The following is an 18,394-nucleotide window of genomic DNA, read 5'->3' as shown; positions in this document are numbered from 1 at the left end:
TCTCCCCAGCATCTACTGAGGACTGTTCCTCCTGACCCGGGAGAGGCAGTCCCAGGGAATCAATGCTGAATTCAAACACCAGCTCTCTGCCCAGATTCTGGAGTTTACAGTCACCTTGACCTACCTATGCCTTCAAGTCATTGGAGCCCCCTCTGGCCCACCTCACCTGTTCCTCCCCATGGTCTCATGGTCTTTGACCACCACATGAAGCTCGGAGCTCTGGTCCAGGGGGACACCCTTGAGGTCCCACTCAAAGCCCTGGAAGAAAAGAAGAAAAGGTATCTTAATTTGTGGCCCCCAGGAGAAAAGACTGTCTGGTTTATGCTCATGCACCCAAGGGTACTGAGCAGGCACCCATGAATGATTCAAGTAGGTGAATCGGGGGATGAATAGACAGATAGATGGGTGGATGGATGGATGGATGGATGGATGGATGGATGGATGGATGGATGAATGGGTAGGTGGATGTATGGATGTATGGATGAATGGGTGGATGGATGGATGGATGGATGGATGGATGGACGGATGGATGGGTGGATGGATGATGGATGAATGGGTGGATGGATGGGTGGATGAATGGATGGGTAAATAAATAGATGGGTGGATGGGTGGATGCGCCAACGAATGAATGAATATCAGAGTTCCAGAATCTCAGAAGTGATGGTGAGAACTGAAAGTAACGGAAGAGTAGGCCACACTCTCATGGTTCACTCTCCCAACTCAGTTCCAACTCGTCCCAGCAAACCAGGTCAGAAGCATAGTTGGAAAGATGCCACATGACCCTGCAGGGTCCCCAGAGACCAAGATTGTGCTCATTCAAAAGCCACGCCCTGGAAAGGCAGTGAGTGAGTGCCATGTCAGGTAAGCTCTGCCAACAGCTCCTCCACACCCCTCAGAGCAAAGGCTCCCCGTGCATCCAGACCAGACCCCACCCCACAAGGAGCCAGGGCTTCCGAAGGAACACACAGACGCCATATAGGCAGAGTCAGGTGAAGGGCCAGAGGCCAGTGGGAGCCCCTGGGGGACCTGATTAATCAGAAAGGGCTGAGGAAGGGAGCAAGCTTTGAGCAGGGACAACGGCCTGTGTGAGCGAGGTGAGGCAGGCAAGGGAGCACCGCAACGCCTTCCATCTGTCTGGCCAGAAGAGAGGGGACCTGAGACAAAACATCTCAGCGCTCTCTCAGCCATACCCACACCCCAGGGTGACGTCTCCATCTGCCAACCCTTCCTGGAGCCAGGAGGCTTCACTTAGCACTCTGGACAACCAGCCCCTGAGGACCCCACTGTGAAAGCCCCTAACTTGTCCTGCAGAGACAGAGACAGGAGAGAGAGAGAGAGAGAGAGAGAGAGACTCATACCTCATTCCACACGGGGTTCACGCTGTTCTTGATGACTTTGGTTCTCTTCTTCACCCCTGAGGGAGACACAAAAGGGAAAATGGAGAGACACGTCCCACCCTGCTCATTCCACCCCAGTAGGTGCAGCTGCTGGATCCATCCAACACGTTGGCTCAGCTGCCAAAGGAAACCTTACAAAACCAATAGATTCCCTGAGAACCCCACCAAGAAATGCCCAGAAATGTGCAATCGCACACATTCTCCTCAGCTTTGGGACTGCCAAACAGCCACCAGGACAGACGGATGCTCTTAAATGAAAACGCCCAGATTGACTCTTCTTAATGAGTTTGTTATTCTCATTTCTGACTTTTTAAAGTGTTTTTATGCAAGTTTTCTGGTTCTAAAAATCAACAATCTTCCTAGAAAATATTTCATTTTTCTTTAAAAAAATACCAACCTCCAAAAATCTTTACCACCTGCACCTCAGATAGATCTCTAATCTCCAGAATATATAAAGAACTCAAAAAATTTAACACCAAAAAACCAAATAACCCAATCAATAAATGGGCTAAAGAACTGAACAGATACTTCACAGAAGATATACAATTGATCAATAAATATATGAACAAGTGTTCAACATCTCTAGCAATTAGAGAAATGCAAATCAAAACTGCTCTAAGATTGTATCTCACTCCAGTCAGAATGGCAATTATCAAGAATACAAGCAACCATAAATGTTGACGAGGATGTGGGGAAAAAGGTACTCTTATACATTGCTGGTTGGAATGCAAATTGGTGCAACTACTCTGGAAAGCAGTATGGAGATTCCTCAGAAAACTTGGAATGGACCCACCATTTGACCCAGCTATCCCACTCCTAGATTTATAACCAAAGGACTTAAAATCAGCATACCACATCAATGTTTATAGCGGCTCAACTCACAATAGTTAAATTATGGAACCAACCTAGGTGCCCTTCAACAGATGAATGGATAAAGAACATGTGGTACATGCACACAATGGAATATTACTCAGCCCTTAAGAAGAATGAAATTATGACATTTGCTGGTAAGTGGATGGAGCTGGAGAATATCATGCTGAGCAAAATAAGCCAATCTCCCAAAACCAAAGGCTAAATGTCTTCTCTGATATGTGGATGCTAATTCACAATAAGGTGGGGGCAGGCTACCAAAGGAAGAATAGAGGTACTTGGGATTAGGCAGAGGGAAGTGAAGGGAGGGGAGGGGGTATTGGGGCAGGAAGGATAGAAGAATGAATCAGACCTTATTACACCATGTACACATATGACTACATGCACAGCGTATGTAACTCTACATCATGTACAACCAGAAGAATGAAAGGTTACACTCCATTTATGTATGATGCGTCAAAACGCATTCTACTGTCATATATAACTAATTAGAACAAATAAAAAGAGAGAGAGATTAAAAAACACACCTCCTCTATTTATTGTATGATTCCATTGTGGGAGTACAGTAAGATGCATTCCATGGCATCTCTGTGAACTTATGGGACCCTCCCCATCTGATCCTATCAGTCTAAGTGGCCCCTTAAGGAGGGTGGCCAGAAACTCAGTCCAAACTCCTTCTTTTGTGGATTACCCAGAGGTAGGAATGCTCCTACTCCGCGCAGCAACAGACCAGGGCCTGCGATTTCTTAGGGCAGCAGTTCTCAAGCTTTGGTCCCAGGATGTCACTCTTCAAAATTATTGCAAACTCCAAAGAGTTTTTATCTAGGAGATTAATTCTATCCAATTTTACCACAACAGAAATTAAAACTGAGGTATTTAAAATATTTATTTAGCAATTAATTTAAAATAATAAGAAGCCCAATACATGTTAATATAAGTGACATATTTCTTTGAAAAATAATTATAACTTCTAAAACAAAGGAAAAAGAAAAGTAACACTGTTTTTACATGTAGGCAAATCTCCTTAATACTGTGGCTGGATTATTATTTCTACATCTCCATCTAATTTGTTGACATGTTGGTCACTATCTACGAAGAAAATCTAGCCAGACATGTAGTCGAAAGAGGAGGCATACTTTAATGAACTTTCAGGTAACTTAATATTCTTTGAAATTACATCTGAACTTGATGAGTAGATTATCTTAAGCTTATTCGAGGTAACTTGCAATGTGAAATATGAACCTAGATCATTGAACATTTTGTTCTCTGTTACATTCAAATTAATTATTCTATTTTGCACTTTGAATAAATCTTTTACCCATTCATAATTCTGTAACATCTGCATCTGTCATTTGGAAAAATTTTGTTCGTTGAGTTGTGTAGACCTTCCAAATGCTGACACATTTCCTTATATGATACCAAAAAAAAAATCATGTTCATTAACATCACCATGAATCTCATCAGAAAAGTGTACATACTGGGAAGCTGAAAAATATAAGCTTTCTAAAATTCCACTTTTTGCTTGAAAGTTCAAACTTTGCAATATGCAGAAGAGATCAATTTTAGCTATTCTGTCCAAGTCTGAATAACCATAGTTTGTCAATCATTCTTTCCAGAAAAAGTAGAATTCTATGAAGAAAAAAAAAAGCCAGGTGCAGTGGCGCATTCCTATAATCCCAGCAGCTCAGGAGGCTGAGGCAGGAGGATTGTGAGTTCAAAGCCAGCCTCAACAACTTAGCAAGGCCCTAAACAACTTAATAAGACCCTATCTCGAAATAAAAGATAAAATGGGCTGGGGACGTGGCTCAGTGGTTAAGCACACCTATTTCAATTCCCAGTACAAAACACAAAAAAACTTGGAAGGTATAGAAACATTAAAGAAGAAAACTAGCACAACCAACCACTGGCTAGTTTAGCTTGTAACTCAAGACGTCGCTGAAGTGTTTTCCCCTGACAATTGCCATTTCTTAGTGTGTAGCAGAAGTGCTCTGTGCCTGCTCCCTACTTCATCTCACAAATATTACAAACACTTGTCCTCAGGGGTTAACATTAATGATGTTTGATTGCAAATGTGAACAACTCTCACTGCTTCTGTGGGGAGAGTTTTGGCCTTTTTGACCTGCTCAAAGCATCTTGGGAAATTCATTTAACATTTCAGCCTCCGTTTCCTCATTTGTAAGATCATAATGGTACCTCCACAAGGGGTTGTGAATTTTAAAAAAGATAGGATGTGCCAGGTGTGGTGGCACATACCTGTAATCCCAACAGCTCAGGAGGTTGAGGCAAGAGGATCGCAGGTTCAAAGCCAGCCTCAGCAACTTAGTGAGGCCCTAAGAAAATCAGCGAGACCATGTCTCTGTATAAAAGATTTTTAAAAGGACTGGGGATGTGGCTAAGTGTTTAAGCGCCCTTGAATTGAATCCCCAGTACCAAAAAAAAAAAAAAAAAAAAAAAGGCCATGCCAGGTGACCCTGAAAGCTCATCAAACAGGAGTTCACTTCCCTCTATGCTGTCCTCTGATTCAGCCAGCAAACTCCTACTGACTCTTCAATACCCAGCTGACTGTCTCTTCTGATAAGCCTCCCTTGACTCCCGGGCTCTCCAAGCCAGCTGGGACCACATGCACTGGGCTGGGTAAGAGTGTGCCTCTATTTTGGTCTCTCCAACCAGGCTGTGAGTTTCAGAGGACAGACACCACGCCTCACTCACCTTAGTGACCCTAGTACATAACAAGGTGCGCAGTGGGTGGGTGCGGAAGGAGGGTTCCTCTCTTTCTGACATTGGCGTGCATTCCCCGCCTCGCCTGGGGCACACCCTGAGACTTCCTGAACGTGTCGGTGGACAAAGGGATGAAGGAGGCGCAGTGGGTCCAGGGAAGGTGTCCTGGGGGCACAGCTATCTTCTTGATGCTGGCAGGGGCCTGCCAGGGCTGAGCCGCCCGGAGCCCGCTGGTGGGCCATGAGGATGAGGCTCCAGAGTCACTCACTGGTAGCCCCTGGGTGTGACCTAGGGTAGAGCTAGATAATAAGGAGTGTCCACAGCACAGGGCTTTGAGATGCAAGCCAAGCGTCCGCTTGCCCTCCCCTGCCACAGAGCAGCTTCCTGTGACCTACAGAAGCAACGCAGAAAATTCCAGCTGCAGCCTGGCTGAATGTCTGCTCGGACACTCACTTCCTGGCCATCCCAGCCGGCATAACTGAGCAACACACGTGTGTCCAGCCCTGGGCTAAGGGTCTTGTAGCCGTTTTCCACTTCCTGCCTTTCCTGAAGATGAGGGAAACAAGAGCCTGAGACGAGATTCCTGGTTAGAAGAGTCCACTCGAGACCCTCTGGGTGACATTAGAAAGGGGTCCGTCATGGGTACTGTCAGCCCAAAGAGGAGCAAGAAGGAAAGGAGACATGAACCCAGCACTCGCCCCATGCCCTACAGACACCAAGGAGAGGGGAGGCACATTGCTAAGGAGGACACACTTAAGAAAACGGTTGTCCTGGACCCTTCTGCCTCCTGCCTGCTGGGCAGTGGAGCCAGAAGCAGTGGTTATCCCAGCCTTCCGGCCATGTCCAGGCCACTTCCACTGCAGCCTGACCAGACAGGGACAGTTGTAGACACTGGTCCCTGCCTCAAAAAAGGTACCATTGAATGAACAAAGACAACTCTACAGGTACTTGTATAAACGGCTTCTTGGAGTAGTTTGAAAAACAATAGATTTTACATTATGAGATGAACAGGAGAAGAGTATGGGACAAAAGTAGGTTTTGTAATCTCTGCATCATGATTTGTTTTTAACCAGGGGTTGAACCCAGGGGCACTTACCACTGAGCCACCTCCCCAGCCCTTTTTGTTTTTTATTTAGAGACAGGGACTCACTGAGTTGCTTAGGGTCCTGCTAAGTTGCTGAGGCTGGCTTTGAACTCACGAGCCTCCTGCCTCAGCCTCCCGAGCTGCTGGGAGTACAGGCGTGCACCACTGTGTCCAGCTGCAACACTGTTGTCGCACAGTCAGTGTTTGGGGAAAGTTTGTACCAAAAAACTGAAACAATTAAAGGGTGAATATCATCCATCAGATTTCTCTCCCACGCTCTCAGGCTGATAAGGAGAATTCCTTTTTGTCAACCTAATGAAGCATTCAGAGAAGTAGTAAGACTTTTCCAGAAAAACTTGAAGCCAGAGAGCATGGTGGTGCACCCCTGTAATGCCAGGGAATCAGGAGGCTGAGGCAGGAGGATCACAAGTTTGAAGCCAGTCTCAGCAACATAGTAAGATCCTATCTAAAAATTAAAAGTAAAAAGGATTGGGGATAGCCAGGCAAGATGGCTCTGTCCGTAATACCAGCAACTGGGGAGGCTGAGGTGGGAGGATCACAAGGTAGAGGCCAGTCAGCAACTAAGGAACTTAGCGAGACCTTGTCTCCAAATGGTTGGGGATGTAGCTCAGTTGTAAAGTGCCCCTGGGTTAAATCTCCAGTATCAGGAAAAGAGAGAAAGAGAGAGAGAGAGAGAGAGAAGGAGGGAGGGAGAGAGAGAGATGAACTTGATTATATTAAAGTAAAGAAAATCCGAGGCTTAGAACCAAAGACTTCTTTCACAAAGATGAGCGAGAACTATTTGGAAACCTCTTGGTTGGTAACCAGAATCAGGCATAGAAACTTAGACCCAAGACTCCCTGATCTGGAACCTTCCAGACCTACCTACACACAGTGGAAACCCCTCTAACATCTGGGGTTACCAGCTCATGACAGCAGGCTGAGACTGGACTCTCTGAGCTACTGCCAATTCACCAGGGACTGTTTCTTGGAGAAACCGGTGCCCGACAACCTTAGCAGAGCATAACTGTGGTTCGCAGAGCATGGACGCTGGAGTTCCCAAGCTCCCCTCCCAAGACGCAACTCCAGTGCCCATCAAGTCAGTCACAGGCAGAGGAGGAAAAAGCGCCCAGAGGATGGCAGAGACAAAACAGAGGAGGAGCAGCCCAAGCATCAGAGGAAACGTTCTGAGAAGAGGCTTTACAGAAACACCCAAAGCAAGCAGAGGGACAAGAAATTGTCCAGGTCAGTACAGAAACGCTTAGGAATCCAAGGGAGAAAAAAAGATGTCAACTTCCAAAAGCCTAGAAAACAGAAGGACCAAGGCAAGTGAAGGACAGAGGAGGAAAGACTGTCACCAGCCCGTCCTTGGATTTCGATTCTATAGTTGGTTCTGAGGTTGGACCAAAAAAATAGCTGAGAAGCTGTGTGTTGTGGTTCACGTTCCTCCGACCTGTCTTATGTGAACAGACTCTAACTTCCAGGACAAGTGAGCGCAAAGTGTTTGGCACACGGGCCCCCCACAGAGAGATCACCTGTTTCCTCATTTTCTAAAAGCTCTATTACATTTTTCTTACATAAAATGTAATCTCCCTCCAGGTCAGTAGCTGTGCTTTTATTCATTAAATTGCTATGATGGCGGAATTATTTTCCATTTATTTTAAATCAGAGGATTAGACAACTTTGCAGAATCGATTTCTTGGTGGGGTTTTGTTTTAGTTTTGAGCCGGGGATTTTTATGTTCTTTGATTTTTTTTTTTTCTATAAAGCAATTTTGATTTTTTTTCCCTTTTGTTTTTATCTAACTTGCAGTGTATTTGCTAGTTCACAAAGTAGAAAATGAAAGTATAACAATAATAAGTTTAGGTTACATATAGGTTTCAAAGTTTCAAAGAATCTGGATACAAAATAGGTTTCCATCCTGAAAGGGTTTATAATAAAGTGTTCTAATTTCAAAAGGAGGAGGGGGGAGGGGAGGGAGGAGGGAAGGGGGAGGAGGAGGAAAATGGTTCCATCTTCATCATGAATTTAGGCCTGTCCTGTCTCTGAGAATTACTTTTGACCTTGAGACATGGCTTTATGTGTGGCATTTAACAGACCCATGTGCTCACAGCTCTCGCTGGGGGAGAGAAAGGGAGCTACACCCTCTCCCAGAACCCAAAACTGGGTTCCAGCAACGTGGGGGAAGGTGGGGTTGAAGCGCTGGGGTGTTCTTCCAGACAGAATGACTCACCGGTCACAAAAAGGCAAAATTCACTTCAATTAGGTACCTGGAATAGACACAATCACAGGGACAAAATAAAGTGGTGACTGCCAGGGCTGGGGAGGGGCGTGGGGATTAGTGTTTAAGGGGTACAGAGTCTCAGATGGAAAGGAAGAATTCTGGAGACGGATGGTGGTGATGGTTGTACAACAATATGAATTTTTTTTGTCTTTTGTTTTATTGGTTTTTTTTTTTTCTTTTGTCTGTTTGTGTATTTGTTTGTTTATGTTTGATTCGGGTGCTGGAGAACCCAGGGCCTCACACATGCTAAGCACGTGCCCTATCACTGAGCTACACCCCCAGGCCTGTGAATGTATTTAATAGCACTGAACTGTATCAAAATGGCTAAGATGGAAAATTTTATGTGATGTGCATCTTTTTGTCATACATAAATGTTTATTTTTATAATGACATGTTTATTTTTATAATAACATTTTGTTAATACAAATTCATTTATCTTGTGAATATCATGTTCTTGGTTTTTTATTTGTTTTAATTTGTTCTAATTGGTTATACAGAATGCATTTTGACACATTGTACACAAACAGAGGACAACTTCTCATTCCTCTGGCTGTACATGATGCAGAATCACACTGGTTGTATAATCATACATGTATATGTGTCTGTCTCATTCCACCATCCTTTCCACCCCTGTACTCCCCTCCCATCTCATTCCCCTCTGTCCAATCCAAAGTTCTTCCATTCTTCCCTACCCACCCCCCATTATGGATCAGCATCTACTTATCAGAGAAAACATTCCACCTTTGGTTTTTTAGGATTGGCTTATTTTGCTCAGCATGATATTCTTCAATTCCATTCATTTACCTGCAAATGCCATAATTTCATTCTTCTTTATGGCTGGGTATTATTCCATTGTGTATGTGTATCACATTGTCTTTATCCATTCATCTGTTGAAGGGCATCTAGGTTGGTTCCACGGTTTAGCTATTGTGGATTGAGTTACTATGAACATTGATGTGGCTGCATCACTGTAGTATGCTGATTTTAAGTCCTTTGGGTACAGACCAAGGAGTGGGATAGCTGGTCAAATGATGGTTCCATTCCAAATTTTTTACCAGAACTTTTTTAAAAGTCCAGGAGAGGTGTCCTGGGGTCTACCAGCCAATGTCAAGGTGGGGAATAGGGACAGGATGACTTTGAAGTTCTGACAGAGAGCCCACAGGGGCTGTTCGTGTTTCCACCTAGAGAGGGGCAGAGAGCAGGAGGGAAGATGGGGGGTCTTGGGCTCCCAGCGACAGTGAGAAGGATGGCGGCCTCTGCCCTCGACCGGTGACAGGACTTACACTCCTCAGAAGTCGCAGAGGACCTTCAGATTCTGCAGGCTGCCTTGAGGAAGCCTCTCCTTCATCCCACAAATATTCACTGAGGGCTTGCTATTCCCTCTCTTACTATGTGCCCATAAAAAAAGAAAGAAAATAAGCCCCCATGGAGAATGTGAAGGAAAAAAGAACCCTTATCCAATGTTGGGGGAATGTAAATTAGTACAAATCACTATCGAATAGTTGAAGGGTTCCCCAAAAAACTAAAAGTAGAACTACCCATTAGAATACCCATAGGGACAAAGAAAGTGACAGAAATTCAAGTGTCAGCAGACAACCGGAGGACAACAGCCACTAAGAGGACAGAAGGGAGACCCGGCTTCTGCTGAAGGACAGCCTGCTTTGCCTCCTGGCAGAGACACCCTAACAGAAAGGGTAGGCAGATTCTGATACCTGCCACGTCATCTGTAGACTCAGGCCTGGGCACCCCCAGACCTAGGCACGACACCCCCTCACCAGAAGAGCACTGCCCTTCTCACCCACAAGGACCCCCGTCCCCATCTTTCTAAACCCTCTGGAACCACCATCCGGGAAGAAGTGGCCAAGAAGGACAGCGGGCACCAGGCCTACTGGCTAGGGTGGAATGCACTCTGAGAGAGGTGGTCTCTAAACTCAAAGGCCCACTACAGCCGCGAAGGTATTTCTATACAAAATTTCTTGGTCAATTAAAATAAAATTAACTGAGGAAGATGTTGGACACATCTATGACAAAACATTAATATTCTTAGTATAGAAAGAGCACTTGCCATTAATTAAGAAGACAAATAGCCCAAATGGACAAATTAAAAAATAACTCAGGGAGAAATAAAAACTAATAGGTAAGACTGAAATATCATGAATACTAATTGAACCTTAGGACACTGTCAAAGATGATTTTAAGAAAACGAACCCTCATTGAATCATGTTAAGTGACATAAGCCAGATTCAAAAGACAAGTGTCTTATTTTTTTCTCTCTTATGTGTAAGGTAGAGGGGAAACAAGAAAAAAGGTATGTCATTAAGGTAGAAGGAAGACCACTGGGGTAGGGGGAGGAGGGGATAAGGGGAGGCATTTGGGACTAAAACCGACCAAATTGTGTTTTCCAAAATTTTTTTTAGTTGTAGATGGACACAATACTTTTATTTTATTTGTTTTTATGTGGTGCTGAGGATGGAACCCAGTGTCTTGATGCTAGGCAAGCGCTCTGCCACTGAGCCACAATCACAGTCCTCAAACTGTGTTTGATGCATGTGTGAAAAAGCCAGAATGATACCCACTATTCTGTGTAATTACTATGGTTAATTTTTTTTTTTTTTTTTTTTTTGCGGTGCTGGGGATCGAACTCAGGGCCTTGTGCTTGCAAGGCAAGCACTCTACCAGCTGAGCTATCTCCCCAGTCCTGTAATTACTATGTACCCATAAAAAAAGAAAGAAAATAAGCCCCCATGGAGAATGTGAAGGAAAAAAGAACCCTTATCCAATGTTGGGGGAGTGTAAATTAGTACAAATCACTATCGAATAGTTGAAGGGTTCCCCAAAAAACTAAAAGTAGAACTACCATATGATCCACCTATCTCCCTCCTGGCTCTATATCCAAAAGAAACAAAGTCAGCATACAAAAGAGATGCCTGCATACCCATGTTTGTTGCAGCGCTATTCACAGCCGAGGTACCCATCATCAGAGGAATGAATAAAGAAAATATGGTACACATACACAATGGAATATTATTCAGTCCTAAAAAAGAATGGAATCCCACCATTTGCAGGGAAATGGGAAGAACTGGAGGAGCATGTTCAGAGAAATAAGCCCAAACCCAGAAAGACAAGTATTGCATGTTTTTTTCTCAGATGTGGAAATTAAAAATAAATAACAAAACCAAAAAATGACCTGAGAGTAGAAGAGGGACTATTAGAGACTGGGAAGGAGACCATCAGGGAAGGGGCAGAGGGGACAGAAGGGAAGTTAGACATGATCAGTGCAGCATATATGCATATCTAGAAATGCACAGTGAAACCCATTCATTTGTACAGTTAATAAAAAAGAAAAGAAGCCCTCATGCTTGACTGACAGAAGGGCAGCGTGGGTATGGTCTTCCAGAAGAGCAATTTGGGAAATGCAGCAAAGCCTGAAGCACATCCATAACCTCTGACACAGCATTCCATTTCTGCTGCTTTCCCAAAGAAAATAATTAATATGCAGGCAAAGATTTAGTCACCGGGACACTTTTCACAGTGGCAGTATAAGTTGAGAATTGGGTAACATGTTTAAAATGTGATGTAACCTAAATAGCCATCAATAGGGTGGTGAATAACGATGCGCCCTTATAACAAAATATTCGGCAGACATTTTGAGAGGTTATGTAGAAGAGCATGTACTGACATAATACTCCTTTTCTGAGTAAAAATACAAATAAATGAATATTTGTGGGGGATTCTGGGCTGGGACTGCCTCCAGAGAGAAAGGCAGGGGTCTGGGGAAGAGTGGTGGGTGGTACATGGGGCTGGTGGGGTCTGTTCCCTGACCTCGGGGATATTACCTGGTATTCCATTCAAAATGTATTCCTTAAAGCAGGGTTTCTCCACCTTGGCGCTATGGGTATTTGGGGCCAAATAACCTTTGCTGTGAGTGTTGTGGGCTTGTCCTACGCAACGGTTCAGCAGCATCCTTGGCCTCTACCCCCTAGATGTTAGTAGCACCCCCACTCCCCCAGTGGTATCAACCAGATGTTTCCAAATATCACCCCCCCACCCAACAGAATCGCTCCCATATTAACAACCCTGTTAAATCATACATTCATGTTTTATATACCTTGTTTATGTGTTAAATTTCAGAGCTAAATTTTTTTAAAGAGAAAAAAAGCATCTTGAAGGAAACATGCCAAATGTTTCATAAATTAATGTGAGTGGCAGGATTAGGAGTCTATTATACTTTTGCCGCATGTCTTTCTGGAATTTTTCATTCCTTATAGTGAGTACCTGCACTACACTATGTTTATAAAAAGAAAACAGATGTAATCCCGCGGCTCAGGAGGCTGAGGCAGGAGGATGGCGAGTTCAAAGCCAGCCTCAGCAAAAGCAGGGTGCTAAGCAACTCGGTGAGACCCTGTCTCTAAATAAAATACAAAATAGGGCTGGGCATGTGGCTCAGTGGTTGAGTGCTCCTAAGTTTTATCCCTGATATATGCCCCCCAAAAAGGAAAGAAAACAGACATTTATTTTCAATATATTAAATTACTGCGCTGGTTTAAAAAGTCAGGTTCTGAGAGTCCAGTGACCCAACAGCCCCCCTGCCCTGTAGGTGAGGCAGGAGTATTCCCTGAGGACAGAGGGATTCCCAGGCTCCTGCCCAGGAGACAGAGTAAAGGGAAGGGCACAGGGAAAGGAGGAAGCAAGGCCAGAGACAGGGGAGGCCCCGAGGGCTGAGTGGCAGGGCAGCAGACAGTGAGTCCCAGGCTCCTGGTTTCAAGGCAAGGGACACTGGGCAGACGTTCACCGAGTGGGAGGCACAGCAGATCTGGCTCCAAAGCACCAGGGATCTGACTTTGTCCTTGGATGTATCCCCAGCACACAGAACAGTACCAGGCACATAGTAGGTGCTCAATAAATAATCTTTCAATGAACTAAAAGTATGAATAGAAGGATATAAATAATCACATTACAGAGTGGGAAATGTCAAGTCAGAAGAGAGGTACAGATGACCAAATGCTCTAGGAGACGAAGCTGCTCACACACACAGATGATCCGGCGAATGTACCTACCGCGGTTCAGTTACTCGTGGCAGTTTTAGTTAACTAACTAATTCATAAATACGAGAACAAAGACATGGCCAGTGTTCATTAATAGCCTCTACCCTGAGGTCCTAGGCAGGGAAGCCAGAGTCCAGCCCCAGCTCATCATCTATTTTGGGAGGCAGGTCCTGAAATTACATCTGAGGTTGGAATGCCCAGGAACAGCTGGCCAGCCCAGGCCACGCACTTCAGGCTACATGTTGGAACAAAGCGCGCAGGGCAGGCTGGCTTCTCTGCAAGCAGGTCACTGTCCCCTCTGTGCCACAGGGGGTTGGGCTCAGTGCGTCTAACCTGACTGTGCATCCAAAACACTCAGATTTGTCAGAAGCACCTACACCTGAGCCCCGCCCAGAGCTTTTTAGCTCCCCACAGGGAGAGGACAGGGGCTGGCAACGATCTTGTTTTTATAAAGCTCCCCATGTTGTTCTCGGGTGCACCTAACCCGAGCTCTGTAAGTTCTGGGTCTGATTCTAATGACTGCCCTCCCTAAGGATCAACCCAGCCCCACACTCTGTCCTGACTGTCTGTGGGGGAGCATGTTAGTTTCACCCGTCTCGGCATCTCTGCTTCAAATTTTTCTCACAGTGCGGTTCCACATGTCCTGCATCACATACGTATGAAATGCTGATTTTTAGGTCACCTTCCGGACCCTCTGGATCAGCAACTGTATGGAGCGGGGCCCAGGAGCCGGTTTTTCAAGCCCCCTCCAAGTGATTTTTGAGCACAGTAAAAGTGCAAGGACCATGCCCAGACTAAGCCTGGCACATCTGAGGACAGCTGCAGGCTGAGCCAGAAAAGGCACCTACACTGCAGGTGGCCCACTTGTGCTCGGCACTAGGACATGCCAATGAATAAACAAGACAGGTGGCTGCTCTCAAGGTCTGGTGTCCTGCTGTGGAGCTGAGTACTGAGCACAGGCGGCCGGGGGAGTGTGCTAGCAGATCTGATGAGGTGCCCAGACAGCCAGCGCAACCCAGAGACCTTCCTGGAGAAGGTGGCAATGCCCCTGAGCTTTGAAAGGCAGACTGCACAGTTGGAGATGTTGTGTTCTATTACATTTCAGCTTTCCAAGGGGTTTATGAATGCAAATAATAAGGATTTTTTTAATGTAGGGAATACAGATTTGAGGAAGACAGAAGTTGCACCTGCTCAGGGTTCCATGGGCAGGGGCAACAGCCAAAAGGGGCCTCACCAGATTTGGTTACCTGCCTGACTCCAGGGCAGGGCCCACTCAAGGGTTGGTCATTCCCTGGTGTGACCACTGACATGAACACATCATGTAACTTCTTCGGCTTTCTATTTTCTCATCTGCATAATGTGCATATAGTAGTTGCCACCTTAGGACTGCTGCAGAACCAGGGAAAGAACTATGAAAACAGATCTAAAGGGTTTCAAAGGAAATGAGAGTCCTAGGCTGATCTGGTCCCAGGGCTCAGTGTCCTTAGGGAACTTCTCTTCCTCACAATGGTGGGCCTACAATTTCAGCGTCTGTGTGTGTGTGCACATGTGTACAGGAAATTGAACCTAGGACCTTGCACGGGCCAGGTGAGTGTTCTACCACTAAGCTACACCCCCTGCGCTGTCCCACAAATTCTATATAGCCAGGACTAGACAGCCAAGGAGAACAAAGGACCTTGCTTTGAAGTTGCTCTGGCATAGGGAACACCCTGACATATCACCGATCAATGAAAATGGCTATATTGTCCAGGCTGTTTCAAATCGTACTTTACTAAGGAGGAAAAATGTGAAGTGTACCATAATAAAAAATAAAAACTACACCTAAAACTCACTTTGCAAAATTGTGTCTTTCATATATCATTGTTATTTGGGGATACAGTGGAGAAAACGGGTCCGTGCTGAAGATTCCCGTGGGTGCTCCCATTGGTTTCAACCCTCAGGAAAAGCCCCGCCCCTGTCCTCTCTACGTTTGACTGTTTTTGTGATACACATACTTTCAATTCCACAAAGCCACAAAGTATGGTTCCAGGCTAAGAGGAAGCCCTCTCTCCTCTCCTTATTTATCTTTCTCTGCAGAACTGGGGTCTTGACTCACAGCTATTGTTCCTTCTCTCAATTTTGACAGATCCTTCCTCTTCCCTTTCCCCTCCTGAGACGCCACCTCCCGTGGGGGTAAAGGAGCTGGGAAGAAGGGAGTGATTCCTTCCCTGTCCCATCAGAGACCCTCTGTAGTCTAAGCACTGACTATGGGGGATTAGCTCCTTGAATTTGGAAAAACATCCCAGACACTCCTCAAAAATCCGGGGTAAAGGCCATATCCATCCTATTCTGTACTTCCGCCTGGTTGATAGATGGCCTATTTGATATGGCCAGCATTCAAAAAAGAAACCTGGGGCTGGGGATATAGCTCAGCTGGTAGAGTGCTTGCCTCGAAAGCACAAGTCCCTGGGTTTGATCCCCAGGACGGAGGAAGGATAAGGAGAAGAAGAAGGAAAGATACTTGAATAAATGAAGGAATGAATGAAATACACAACTTTTAAAGCGCGCTCTCCGTGAGCTCAGTTGGGTGGCCGAGTCCTCTCTATCTATCTTCTGCACCCATCTACCAGTCTAACCCTTATGCCCATTACCAGTAAGAGCTTGGACTTTATTCCTTCTGGATATTCTCTTAGAAGAGTGATAACCTTTGACATACTGCTTTCGATTTTCCACAATTACAAAGTCTTGTGGCATTTACCGTGCTGTTTCATTCTAGTTAATTTCAGGCTGGGGTTTCTGACCCTGCTGACAGAGGAACAAAGTTTGTCCTGGATTGGGACCCCTAGTGCCGGGGCCCTAGACCCACCAGTGCGTTCAGAGTGGAGTGGCGCCCAGGCGTGGAAGCCCCGGCCACCGGGCTCTCACCTCGGAAAGTCAGGCTGGCGATAGGGTCGCTGCGCCGATCCTTCTTCACATTGGGTAGGTTGCTGGCCCTCACCAGCAAGCAGCACAGCATGGCTCAGCAACCCCGGGTGCGCAGAGGCGCACGGACAGGGCGGGAGCGGGAACGCTGGGTCCAGGCACCCACCGAGCAAACGATCGGTTCCCGGGCAGTCTCGCCAAAAACGAGCTGTCGCTCCGCTGCGACTCAGCGGAGAAGTGGCCAACTCCTGGTGAAAGCCTCAGGGAGGACACCGGACACCCGCTGGGCGGATCCTCGCCTCCGGCCCCTGCCCAGATCCGCCCTACCCGCTATGGGCGGAGCGGGGCAGGGGTCGAACGGGCCCCTGCCGGCGCTCAGGTGCCTCGCTGCGAGGGTCCCCGCCCCTGGCGGGAACAGCAGCTCAGCAGGCTCGAAGCGCACGGCGTGACCCCAGAGCGCCGACTCGCCGCAGAAGGTCCGGTTCCGCCCGCGTCTCCAGCGCCCGGGGTTCCACCCGCCCAGACCTCGCGGGCCGCGGGGCCTTTTGGAGAGTGAATAGGAACCAGGGCTGAGTGCGGGCGGAGGGCTGCGGAATTGGCTGCGGAGACACCAGTGAGTCCACGGGCGCTGCAACTTGGACCGAGCGCTCAAGGAGGCGTCCGCGCAGCGGCGAGCGCCGGGCGCCTGGAGCCTGGAGCCTGGATCCTGGAGCTCCGGCCTGGGCGCCGCTTGCAGCTCCCACACGCCTCATCCCCCGCGCTCGCCAGCTGATCCTCTCCCCTCCAGCGGGCGGCCGAGGCGACGGTTCTGATGTGCTGGGAACCCGTGCTGGAAGAAGACCCCGAAGCTCCAGCTCCTGCAAACACGCCTCGGAGTTTTCTCCGCGACAGTCTAGTCACTGGTCTCGGGAGGCAGAGGTCAGTGTTGCAGGCATATTGCGTTCCCTGGATCCCAGGGCTCCAGCCACTGCCCATTCCGCCGCCTGCAGTTCCCCCACCCCCAACAACCTCCACACCCAGTATCCCACCGTGGGGAAAGGTGCTTATGACGTGAGCCCTGAGGGGTGACAGTCCTTAGCACACTTTCACCTGTTGTCTGGTTCCTTTCCAGTTTAAGAACTTCTTGACCTCTGTATCCCAACACTTCAGCACCTACTCAGGACAGGGCACAATCCCTTCTCCCACCTTCCAAGTACTCATCTCCTGACGACCTAAATTTGGTAATTAGTTGTTAGCATCATTCGGCTGAACAAAATCTCGATTCCCCCCCCCCTCCCCACTTATTTTGAGCGATTCCGCATTTTTGTAGGACTAAGCTATAACCCCGGGGAATCCAACCCTGCCTTCTCCACACCCGCACCCTAACAGCTAAATGTGTTGGAGAATAATGAAGCAGCCTTGAGAGGTGTCACTCGATAGTCCTGATCCCAAACTCAAGGAGACCCATATTGCCGCAGGCACTGATTTGCCGAATCCACCAGTCTTCTTCTCTCATAGACGGCTATTTTATAGTCCACTTTTTTCTCTCCCCAAACCTACAACACCCCCCCACCCTCAGTTTTCTTATTTACTGAGCAGAGAACGTTCGAGGCTCCCAGGTTTCTTCTAATCCCCATTAGCATCTGTGCCCAAATCCTTCACTTTCTCTCATGATTTTTTTTTTTTTTTTTTTTTTTTTTTTTGTACTGGGGATTTACCCTCGGAGCCAAATCCCCAGCCCTTTTTTATTTTATTTTGATAGAGATCTCGGTAAGTTACTGAGGGACTCCCTAAATTGCTGAGGCTGGCTTTGAACTCTCAATCCTCCTGCCTCAGCCTCCGGAACCCTGGGATTACACTGCTCCCAGCTCTTTCTCATTCTCATAAATGAACTGAAGACCCATGAGGACTCTTGGAGCAGAGAGTTCATCCCCTCTCACCCTCAGTGACAAGACCCTGGCAATCCTACCCTCCTGACAATGCCAAGTTTTCTCTGTCTACTGGATTATTCCATCAACAGACATGATGTTACTGCTCTTAATAAAACACCCTGTTGACCTCATGACTCCTTCAGCTCCCACTCATTGCTCTGTGTGTGTGTGTGTGTGTGTGTGTG

At 46.7% G+C, this 18,394-nt stretch overlaps 1 protein-coding gene and 1 pseudogene across 23 annotated transcripts in view; one reads left to right on the top strand and one right to left on the bottom strand.

The window, feature by feature from the left end:
- Positions 1–18,394, bottom strand: part of Dysf (dysferlin) — a 209,931-nt gene that overhangs the window by 179,604 nt on the left and 11,933 nt on the right. For 11 of the 23 annotated variants that reach the window (XM_047522099.1, XM_047522101.1, XM_047522103.1 and 8 more), the window contains 2 exons: positions 1,359–1,414; positions 167–258 (listed from right to left, as the gene is read on the bottom strand). In XM_047522099.1, coding sequence (XP_047378055.1) covers positions 167–258; positions 1,359–1,414 — 148 coding nt within the window. Of the gene's footprint in view, positions 1–166; positions 259–1,358; positions 1,415–16,302; positions 16,873–18,394 lie in introns of those variants that run through there. The other 12 variants (XM_047522092.1, XM_047522096.1, XM_047522102.1 and 9 more) reach the window with 8 other exon arrangements.
- On the top strand, positions 6,788–7,402 carry LOC124963469 (lysine-rich coiled-coil protein 1-like; annotated as a pseudogene).

The sequence above is a fragment of the Sciurus carolinensis genome, chromosome 13, assembly GCF_902686445.1.
Source record: "Sciurus carolinensis chromosome 13, mSciCar1.2, whole genome shotgun sequence".
NCBI classification, from domain to species: Eukaryota; Metazoa; Chordata; class Mammalia; order Rodentia; family Sciuridae; genus Sciurus; species Sciurus carolinensis.
This window is presented reverse-complemented; position numbering and strand designations above follow the sequence as displayed.